The 12,177-nt window shown below is 35.6% G+C and overlaps 1 protein-coding gene across 2 annotated transcripts in view; it reads right to left on the reverse strand.

Annotated features, from left to right (window-relative positions):
* The window catches only part of arhgap15 (Rho GTPase activating protein 15), a 35,287-nt gene that overhangs the window by 4,741 nt on the left and 18,369 nt on the right, over nucleotides 1-12,177 (reverse strand). For both annotated transcript variants that reach the window (XM_082176403.1, XM_082176402.1), the window contains 4 exons: nucleotides 10,662-10,760; nucleotides 10,483-10,560; nucleotides 10,014-10,148; nucleotides 2,311-2,416 (listed from right to left, as the gene is read on the reverse strand). In XM_082176403.1, coding sequence (XP_082032529.1) covers nucleotides 2,311-2,416; nucleotides 10,014-10,148; nucleotides 10,483-10,560; nucleotides 10,662-10,760 — 418 coding nt within the window. The remainder of the gene's footprint in view (nucleotides 1-2,310; nucleotides 2,417-10,013; nucleotides 10,149-10,482; nucleotides 10,561-10,661; nucleotides 10,761-12,177) is intronic.

Below are 12,177 nucleotides of genomic sequence, written 5' to 3' on the forward strand. Positions count from 1 at the left end.
TTCCTTGCCTTTATTCATGGGAAAGTCATCCTGATATTTAGAGAGGGAAAGCAGTAGACAGAAACAAGTATGACTTAAGTGAGAATATAAAATAAACAGAACCACATCACTTGGTCAGGGTGTGGTACCCACAAAGCAAAGCACTGTGCTTTGGATTCGAAGCACTTTATTGCTCTAATAGTGAGAGAAAGGAGCAGCGAGAACGTCGCTGTGGAGAAGGAACAGACTTGGTGGCACTACAGGGATTTTCAGTGTCACCACAAGTTCCACTGTAACAGCTTTTTAGTAAGCAGAATAAAAGCTGAATGAATTTTCTAATGCCGCCATTCAGTGAATTTATGGTAATGCTTTACCCTCGTGCCTGTGTGTAGATTTGACTACAGATTTGGAAACGCTGCAAAACCAACAGTGGGGGTACAGTACTTTGTTGGGGTTAGAGGGGCAGCTTGTGTAGATTTACATTCACAGTGAAATATATGTGTACATATTATCATCTGTAAAGACAGAAGAAACTACAAAAAAAAAAAAAAGTTCAATACAAATCTGCAGTAATTAAATCTATAATAATAAAACTATTACTACTACTACTACTACAACTAATAATAATAATAATAATAATAATATCAATATTAAATGGTAAACAATATGCAGAATTATAATACAATATAATATAATATAATATAATATAATATAATATAATATAATATATTATAATATAATATAATATAATATAATATAATATAATATAATATAATATAATATAATATAATATAATATAATATAATATAATATAATATAATATAATGACAACCTTGATAGAGTTGTGGGGGTAAATAACACAAAAAAGCTCAAAACACATTTACAATAATGATATAATAATAATAATAATAATAATAATAATACAAATTATAATAATAATAATAATAATAATAATCCATATTAAAATGTTAAGCATTGAGAATAATATAAAACATTTTTTTTTATATATATACAATTCATTAGCTGTGGCAAATGCATTTGTAAAACTCATGACCAATACTGTAGAAGAGGAGGCAGCAGTTTTGTGTTGTAGCATGTTAACCAGAAATAATTTTTTTTTTTTAAATCATCAAGCTATCTCATGGAATGCAGACCTAGTTTTGTTCAGCACATTTTCAGACTCTCCGAATATCATGTTCCTGTCTAGAAATCGACTGTCGTTCATTGAGTGTCTCTCTCTCAGTCACACATTAGTGTTTTCTGATTGGGAGACCTGGCATGGGCAACCCAACAGACTTTAGCACTAGTGCCAAAGGGCATGTTCCATTGGGGGAAGGGAGGAGGGGGGCGCTCATCAATCTGAGATGAGTCCTGTGGCCCTCCTGTGCAGGGTGGTAAATGTGCAGAAGGGTAAAGTGGGATAGAACACCCCTCCTGGGAGATGGAGACTAGCCATATGGCCTTCTGGCTGTGCCAGTAGCGCTATCATGGACAAGGACTTGAGCGTTGACACACACACACACACACACACACACACACACACACACACATTATGGTTCATATTAAGTCCTCTGTTCATGTTGCATCCTGTTTACTGAGGCCTTTAGTAGAAGGTTTTCAGATTGGGCATTATTGTTGGGCTCACTGAAAAAAACTACTGAATGAAGAGAATGTCTTTGTAATTTATGGGGAAAATGGGAAGTTCCCTTTATAGTCTAGCCTGGTTTTGGTCAGTTAGTGGAGCAGAGCAGACTCAACCTGTGATTGGTAACTTGGTAGATAGTCATGGAAGGGATTATTCACCCAAAAATGAAAATAAAATCATTATTTCCTTAATATAGAAAAATCTGTCACTATTTCCTTCATGAAGAAAGCCTAGCTAGGGTCATTAGATAGCTAGATAGTCATGTAAATGTCAGTCCTTTGCAATTTCACAATGTAGACTTGCAAAAAGGAAAAAGGAACTACCTAATGAGAGCTCATACGTTGAGACGTGCAAAGAAACATGCTTTCAAACGAAGTCTTTTTCATTGAGCTTGACTATTATTAGTGAAAGGAGTGCAAGGTTTCACACCACAGAAGTTTGTGAAAAGTTTGCACAAACTTTCTGAAGCTATCAACAGATATCAATCAAGCTCAGATGAGAGGAAAATACAAAGATCTCACAATTGAACACAAATGGTCAATTTATTGTGTACAATTTCTTACTTGTGACTTTCAACAAGAAAACTATCAACGTAGATGGTATCCAGTCCACCCACCTAAAATGATTCAGAGGCCCCTAAAAAGTCCTGTGGGATCTACTATTTGGTGTTATGGATGGAGACATACCTCCTCAGGTGGTGGAAGAGCAGTTTCATGGTGTTGTGGTTGGGTTTGGGGAGTTGATGGATCAGTTTCTTCATGGCTTGAACCTTCTGTGTGGGCTCCTTAATTTCTGTTGGCAAGGAAGAGATGATGAAATGTTTTGATTTGAGTATTGCTCCTTCATTTGAACCTCTAGGTTCAACGAGAAGTTAATGTCTTTTCCATCACTTTTTCATTAACATAGCTCATCTAACATCAAAATTTTCCCTAATACTGGACCATTATCCCTCTCTCTATTAATTATATAGACATGCTCGAGAAGGCCACATGCAGAATGTGTCCCATTCCAAAATGCTGACTTACCAGACAGCCAATATGTACAGTAATCGAATAGATTACTCCATTTATCTGATTATTTCTTCTTACTTTTGGTATGTTTAATTGTTCATTATGTCCGTTTTAATTTTCTTTCTAACTTATGTACAACATAATCCCTTTTTAAGCTGCCAAAAAGGAGCAATCAGCATTTAGTAAAACTGTGTTATGCAGTTATAACCTTATGTAATTATGAAGCTATGCAAATATATTTCGTATAATTGCACGGTTATCTGACACTATTACACTCCTCAGCAAAACTATTTTGATTCTATGCAATCAGTATCTCATGGATGGATGAAATTAAAGATGTTCTAGAAAAAATTGTCCTGTCCATCTGTAAAATCAAAGCATATACACCCCTATAATGCTGTCATTTTGCAGGCAGGTTTTCAAGTTTCCTACATGAAAGCACATGCGAATGGTGCTAATGGTCCGCAATAGTCCACGTCCATTAAAAGCTGTTATGCTGTAACACAAGCTGTAACCGGTGACCTCCTGACCCCGCTGCTCTTTACATGTCAGATGGCTGATGACCTCATGGCAAACTCCTGAGAGACACCAACCTGTGCGCTGACTGTTCTACATCAGAGTCAGTACCTGACCTTTGACACTTTGAAGTTCTCTAAATCCATTATGATGGATATAGTAATGTAGCTGATTGTATTATTTCAAACACTGTTGATGTGAAGAAGATTGTATGGTAAAATAAGTAAAAGGGTAATTTATTGTTGACAAGAATCTGGAGGATTAGAGGGTATTTTAATAATTTAATCGATGCTTTTGATCAATATCATTATGGAACCTGAGCAGATGTTGAAATGGAGCTTTTACGGGGCCACCTGTGTGCACTCCAAACTCCCTCAGGTCAAATTTCACCGGAACGGATTTGTTTAAAAGAGCATTAACGGACCTCCAAGATTCTAAGTCACAAGTTCCTTACATATATACACTACCATTAAAAAATTTGAGGTCGGTAAGATTTTTAATGTTTTGGAAAGAAGTCTCTTATGATTACAAAGGCTGCATGTATTTGATAAAAACACAGTAAAAAAAAGAATACCATTTAAATAACGGTTTTCTATTTTAATATATTTATTCCTGTGATGGCAATTAAGTCATTACGCCAGTCTTAAGTGTCACATGATCCTCCAGAAATCAATCTAATATGCTGATTTGTGGCTCAAGAAACATTACTTACTATTATCAACACTGCAAAACAGTTGTGCTGCCTAATATTTTTGTGAAAACTGATTTATTTTCATTATTCTTTGATGAATAGAAAGTAAAAAAAAAAAAAAAAGCATTTATTTGAAATGGAAATATTTTGTAACAATCTAAAAGTCCTTACTGTCACATTTGATCAAATTAATGTGTCCTTATTATTTGTTAAAAAAAATAATAATTCTGACCACAAACTTTTGAATCCTTTGCATAGACGGTACATCAAGTACACCAAACAATTGTATTCTGTGACACATTTTGATTAATTAATATTTTCATACTTCAGACATTCATATAGAATGCTTACAAATTCTCTTTCAAATGATGTTTTCACAAAAATTGCCTCACACCATCAATTTAAACATGCATACAGGCATCTACAATATACTATTGACATTCACATTATACTTTTCATATGGGAGAGGAAGTTTTAATGCTGACCAAAGACGTTTTATAGCATGCAATTTATTATAGATACCCATTAAGGTTAAAAATGCACCATCAAATGATACTGTACCTAGTGTAACTCTATTGATTAAATATCATAATAATAGAAAATTGCAATGCTGTAAATCAATTATGTATGTTTACACATTTTGAAAAGAGCAAAATCTTCCTCCCTCTAAGAAAACATCACTGGTTATTCCTACTGAGGATGGCTAACAGCTACACCATGCTATTCATGGGATGTGCTATGGAAGGGAGCTGGCAGTAGTTATGCCCCCAGTCTACTGTACTGCCCAGGATGCCCCCTGGGCACTAATGGAGCAGATGTCTCCGTGTATACACCGCGCTGGCACAGGCTCGGCGAGCAGATGCCCCTGTCAGATGCCAGGTCTGTCAATTGAGCACAGACAGAGACCATGTTCTAGGACAGAGAGTGAATCTCTGACCCGCTCCTCTAGGTACCACTAGCAGAGGGACACTGTTTTGTACTTTTTTTATGGAGTAAGTTACAACGTTAGGCCTCAAAATCATGCAAATGATGATTATTATCTAAATAATAATGTTTTAACACAGTATTTTTAATGTCAAGGCCACATAATTAGTGAAACAATTTGTGTTATGAACTAGAAATCCTCACTACAGTTTATCATCAACATTCAGTCATTACTTTATTTAAGCAATATCTTTTTTTTATGACTTTCTCTTCAAGCATTAGCTCAGTGGAGGCCGTTAGCTTTCTTTTGGCTTTGACACTGCATGGCAGTCGGCCTGTAAAATATTTAATCTAGTCATTATTGCTGGCATTATTGCTGTCATTAATTACTTTGCCTTTGGTGGCTAGCATATTGGAGATGGTCCCTTGTCCTGTATTTTGGACAGATGGTGGGACAGTGTCATTAATATAAAACACGTTCAAAATGCCTACACCCTAAATCAGCATGAATTCACCATGGTAAGCATTACACTTACAGTGTTCTGATCAAAGGGGATTACTCTTAAAAGGAAGGCAATGTTTTGATGAAGGCATGCAGTGGGCATTCTTAGATCAAATCCATTATGCATGCATTTTCATTTTATTTTTATAAACCTAATGTGAAAGTACAGGCACACAAACGTATGTTTAAAAACTCTAATATAATAATATCATATCATATCATATATAATAAATATAATTACAATTTAGTATGTATTTTAATAATATAAAATTATATGAAAAAACACAAAAGGTGCATGGACTAAAAAATAGTTTATATATATAAATATATATATATAAATATATAAATATATATATATATATATATATATATATATATATATATATATATATATAATATATATATATATATATATATATATATATATATATATATATATATATATATATATATATATATATATATATATATATATATAATAAAATAGTGCACTTTTAGTATTTTTTTGTGCATACAATTTTGCATTATTGCCGTACAGAAAAAAAAAAAAAAAAAAAATGCTGATGAAACTGCCATTTAGAGATAAATCTGGTGTACTATTTTCAAAATTAAAATTTTTTAATTATAGGTATCATTGGTAATTGCTGGCAAATGTGTTTTTCTGTTGAAAAATGACAAAACAGGATGTCTCTTTTTGATATTATACTTCAGATGAAAGAAAATGTATGTACCCATGGCTGCACAAATGTGTCATTGCAGTGTAAACTCTATAAATCAAACTGAGAGCATCATTGTTTTGTGAAAAGAGCTGATGTACAGTAAAGAATAGATGTACTTTTGGTTACAAAAATCTGTGAATATAATCCAATTACAAACAATGAGACCATCTTTACTGCAGTACAGCTTTGCTTCCCAGGATAAGCCCATCTGCGAGCTTTGTCTGCGGGCTTCTTTAAGCCCCGTCAAGGCAAATATTAGCACACTGCAAATAGTCCTGCAGGTTATGATTAAGATTTTAAATGTATCCCAATTGAATACTTTGCTTTATGAATAACAAAGTCTTAGAGGATCGGCGCTGTAATTTATTAAACATGAAAAACTTCTTGATGAAATATAGAGACTGGGAAGAGATTTATGCGTTTGAAAATATTTCTGCATGCTAGCTTTGCATGGCAATGAGGCCACTTTGCACAAATGAGGAAAGCTGCATAGAATGTAAAGACTTGTGATTCACAGGCTGAAGTTTGAACTGTCAGCTGAAAGAGCATAACATCAGAATAGGCAAACAATTATGTTATGACAGATGTACTGTCTGACGCAGCTCTGATTGGTATTATTTCAGCACATTTCACACTACCATTGTGACAAGTTTCATATAAAATAATGTTAAAAGTCAAACTGGAAAATGTTACAATCTAGTTTTCTTAAAATATGCAATTGGTCATCTTCAAATGTGATATAACGATACAGTCCCTCTGAACGAACTTTCCAGATTACTACACAAACGTTGCATTGTGTGTGTGGGCCCGGAGAACAAAGCCACCATTTGTCAACAAGTATGTCTTCACTTTGTATAACAAGGCGAGCTTGTCTATTGGACAGGTGGCAGGACAATGTCGCTAAGATACCAGGCAATATGAATAATAGATTTAGTCCATCGTGAGCCAAGAGCTGGTGGCTGCCACATCCACAACAGGCACTGATTGAAAGAATGGAAAATTAGGCCAACTGTTCACCTGAGGACCCTGGGAAGCCCAAATGTTGATTTGCGGGAGTGAGCACATATTGTGCATAAACATACATTGCAAGTGAGAAGATGAAATGTGCTCAGAGCTTCTCACAAATCGTGAGAGAAGGGGCCGTTTAAATGTTGGGTGTTAAGCCTGAAGATTACATATGAATAATTTGCCCAAACGTCCAATAAGCCTAAATGAGTTTGAGTTCCACAAAGACTTCCAGAAGCAGTCTGTGATTGGGCAGCTGTCCTAATTGAATGGATCCTTCTCCAAAGTACCATTCCAGAGACCTTTAGTTAATACCACCCAAATAAAGGGCAGCCATGGTTAGAGAAGCTGTCCTCTTCTGACAGTGATGGACCAATGCAGAAGACCTGAGCCACACAAATATCAGTAGGATTCACTGAAATTGCTTGTCAGTGATCTGGTGAGATCAATGAAACAGGCTGTTGGACAGTTTCAGTAAATGAAATGTAAGACGAGCTGCAAGCTTCATTAAACCATTCCAATATTACAGACAGGGGAGGAGCTTAGTAACCTACATACTAGAAATCAAGACTTTGTGCCAGCAAGTTACATTTCCCAAGTGTACAGTGTAAACAGTCCTGTTCTACAGCAGTAGACTTGTCTCACATAAAAGGCAGCTATTAATTTATATAAATATATATATATATATATATATATATATATAAATATATATAAATGCAAAAACATTATATATATATATATATATATATTTTTTTTTAACTGTAACTTGTTTTTTATTTTCTGCAAAAAGATATTGGAAGCCTCATCAAATAATGAGTCAAGAAAGAGATCACAATATGTCAATGTTACTTCTGGTTCACTTGTCATACAGTATAAGGAATGGAAGGTTACGTTTTGTCAAGTTATTGTAATATATAAATTAACTTATTCTATTCAAGTCAAAAAAGTTATTTAAATTAGGTTAACCTATTCACAGTATACAGCACGACTAGTATAGTAAATGGTCTTACCGCATACTCTGTTTTGGTGAGACATGTTGCAGGTTGAACTAATTATACCTCCTGCTATTAGGGGCCTTTTACAGTAATAATTAGTTGTCTAAACACTATCTGTAAGTGATCAGGCTCATCTACTGATTAATTGGATACAAACAGTTTGCGGTGCTCTGGCCTACATGCCACGCGAGTAAATATTTATTAGCAAATTACAACATCACCCCAGGCCTGTTCCCATTCTGTCTCACGCATATCTCCTTCCAGTGGGGATATTATAAGATGCAGTGCTAATAATGATAGCCCTGTGCTTATTACAGTGAGCGCACTGGCCTTTTGGTCCTTAGATCAGGTTCTGAGAATATAAAATATTCATTGATTTAAACAAACTTGTGAAAATCAAACTACAATGCTAAAATAAAACAAGTATGCCGTTTATAGGTTGATTTCTCTAAACAGCGTAGACATAGTGACTCTGTAGCAGTAACAAAACAATGAGGGGGAATTCTGGAAACCTGTGTGAAAACAATCATGATTTCTGGGATTCTGATTGGTCACACTGACAATGCAAAAAAATTAAATAATTACATTAAATTTGGAGGTGAGATCTAAATGGGTGACCTTCCAAATATTATGCTTTATAGTCGCTGTGTATACTAAACCATTTTCTAAAATCTTAAGAAAATGATTTCCGAAAAAATATTGTGAAGATAGATTGTTTTTGAAAGAAGTCACATATGCTCACCAAGGCTGCATTTATTTAATAAAAAAAATTGTAAGAGCAGTAATATTATTATTTTTTTTATTTTTTTTTTTAATGTAATTTATTCTAGTGATGGCAAAGCTAAATTTACAGCATAATTACTCCAGTCCTCAGAGTCACATGATCCTTCAGAAATCATTCTGAAATGCTGATTTGCTGCTCAAGAAACATTCCTGATTATTATCAGTGTTGAAAATATGTGATACTTTTTCTCAGGATTCTTTGATGGATAGAAAGTAAACAATTTATTTGAAATAGAGATCTTATAAACATCTGTCACTTTTGATCAAATTAATGTCTCTTTGCTGAATAAAAGTATTAATTTTTTTAATACTGCCCCCAAACTTTTAAATGGTAGCGCAAGTCTTTATACATGAAAATATATAGCTGTTTTTATAAATATATATTAGAAAGGGGGTTGAGTGTGCTCTAAACTGATCTTCCGTCATTCCTGTTCACAGTGTTTAGGACCATAAAGCTGCAATTGTTCCTACAATGTTCTGCACTCCCTATTTGCTCTATACTTACTCTCTATTTACATGCCCATATACGGCTTAGTACATAGTTTATCGCCACTCTGTAGTTCACACGGCCACTAATCTGAAAGTGTTTGTTTTAAAACTAACAGGGCGTCAGAAATCGAACAAGTCGTAAAACAAAAGTGCAGGACAAATGTTGTTTCAAGCACAAAGGTACATACATATATTTCAGAAGGTACGTGCCTTCCAGAAGGTAGATTGCCCAAGAGAAACACACTGGCGTCAGCTGGACGCTCGAGATGAGGCCCAGAGTTTGCTCTGTGCTGCTGGAGGGAGGTTACACGTGACACTAAGGCCGATCTGGTGACAGTTTCTGTCTGGACCACAGGCCCTGACTTTGCCCTCTGGCCTGAGAAATTCCCCCATTCCCCAAACAGGGAGTTTGAATGATCTCAGCACCTCCCTGTCAAAGAGCGACCCCTTTTGGCTGACAGATCTGCAAGAATGCGTCTAAGAGGGTCAATCCCAAATAACACAACTCAACCCAAGAGTGGCGAGCGCTTTATCCATCCGTGGCTTAAATTACAGTTAGGAGGACCTAAGCTGTAAACCATGAATAATAAATAACTTGATGTTACCGTAGAATACTTGAGCACATTTTGAGTATTCTGAAGTCTAACATCTCTGGGAAAGGTAATTAATCATTCCTTGTAATACATTTTAAGGTTCTTATACCAAAATATTTTTAGCAATTACACTGATTTGCTCGTATCGATTTCACTACTTACTAATGGCTTCCACAAACAAGTCAAAAAAGCGAAAGGGAAACAGGGGCTCTGGCAGTTCACGGAAAAACATCTTTAGCGCTCCGGTGATGACATGGATGTCCTCCCATTGGCTGTCGCCCAAGTCAAGCTCCTCCTCTGGGGAAACAGAGAGACAGAGTCAGAGAAGCCAACAGAGAGAATTAAAACAACAGTCGTTTGATGAGGAAATTAAAAAATGCTAATCATTATGTCAATGTTAATACGCCCCCTGAGAGTCGACCACATTGTCCTGCCTGCATTTCACTGCATATCAAACCACACTGAAAATCCTTATCAAACAATTTGTGGTGCCTATTACAAACTAACTAATTCATACCTTTCAGCTAAGCCTTTAGAACTAAAACAATAATATGTCATTTAGATGAACACTGATGCAACTGTTGGCCTTAAACCAAGCACTGATAATAGATAATTACAGAATTAAACTCACCTTGGTCAACTAGGAAGCGTAGTTTCTGGATAACGGCCAAATTGCCACTCACCCTGTATATCCCATCAGCCTCCAGGCCTGTGAGGACGGGGTAAAGACATCTGTCTGTTAGTCAGCCAGGCATGTGATAAAAACAACATCCATTTGTTTTTTTTTAAAGATAATTTTTTGAGCCATACCTCGTTTTTCTACTTCATCCACACACAACTTGACAAATCTGGGCACAGTGGTCCCTTCTCTCTCGCACAGGGTCAACATGTGACATCCAAACACTCGGTCTATGGAAAAACGCGTCAGTGAGAATATTTACAAATGTATAATGCTAAAGTAGGATTTGCTAACACTTTGTATTACAGTGCCCATGTCAGGTGTTCATTTATTAATATAAAACTATCATTACTGTTATCAATAAGTCAAGTCAAGTCACCTTTATTTATATAGTGATTTTTACAATACAGATTGTTTCAAAGCAGCTTTACAGAGATAACGGGAACATAATGCAACAAAGATTGTTTCGGCTGTACAGCAGATCTAGAAGAAAACAGTGTTTTAGTCCAGGTTAAGTAAGTTCAGTGATGGTTCATTTCTGTTGTATTAAAATTTCGTAGTTAATTTATCTATACAGCCGCTCTGGAAAAAACAGTGATGTCATCGTCAATCTCAGTTCAGTTCTCATACAATGGTGTCAATGCAGGCAGATCAATAATACTGTTAAATATTGAGTGTCCCCAACTAAGCAAGAGGGGACATGGCTGGACATAAACTTTTTTTATTTAGTTTATGTTAATCATATAGAAAACAAATGTCAAATATATTGACTTCTTTGTATTGTCTTTTCAATTATTTACTCGTCTGCCACCACAATGTCTTAAACTATCTTCATTTGGGGGCTTTTTCAACAAATATCTAAAAAGTATCTGTACTTAATTAATCAGCATATCCTTTAATTAATTAGATGTTTAAAAAAATAAATTATTGACAGCTGCAGATAATAGCAATGAGTAATTACAAGCTGCTTCGAAACTAATTACAGATTACGAGGTGCAATATACGAGCAAATATAATGTAAAGTGTGACCCAGGAATTTCACAGATGAAACGCGAAGTGAAATGTTTTGGGGCAGTCATATTTCAAAGATCAGAACGCTCCATAATGAGCAAAACTACAGTTGTAAGCGTAGAGGTGTAAATGTCCTCATCATTTGGCTTTTTGAGTTCATATAGGACCGGGCGAGCTGTCCCAGAGGCTTCTGGAACATCAAAGATGTCCTGCTCTCATTTCGGCACCCGCGAGGAATGGGGGGGAAGTGGCGATGTGCTAAATGCATAAATGACTGCAAGCAAGCCACCTTTGCATACAAATGCGCATTCAGAACTTTCCTAGAGAAATATCTGGCAGGAGGGGCATTTCTACATAAATTACTATTAAAAAGCGTCGGTACAATATGGAACGTTCCTAATTTCAGATGGTTGTTTAGCGGGCGAGCTCGCCTTGGAGCTCTGCCAGTGATAGCTGTGTTAGGAGCCACCTGCGCTACTCTGTTAATCCCACAGTAGTTTTATTCATTCCCTTAATATTGTCCTCTTTGATCTGCCATTTACCCCCACAGATACTACATTAAAGGGTCTATTTGACACCAGAAGAAATTAAAGATATCATTACCTTTATCCGAGAGTTCCAAGTATGCTTAAAATA

This window comes from Leuciscus leuciscus (genome assembly GCF_965113295.1).
Source record: "Leuciscus leuciscus genome assembly, chromosome: 7".
In the NCBI taxonomy this organism is placed as follows: Eukaryota; Metazoa; Chordata; class Actinopteri; order Cypriniformes; family Leuciscidae; genus Leuciscus; species Leuciscus leuciscus.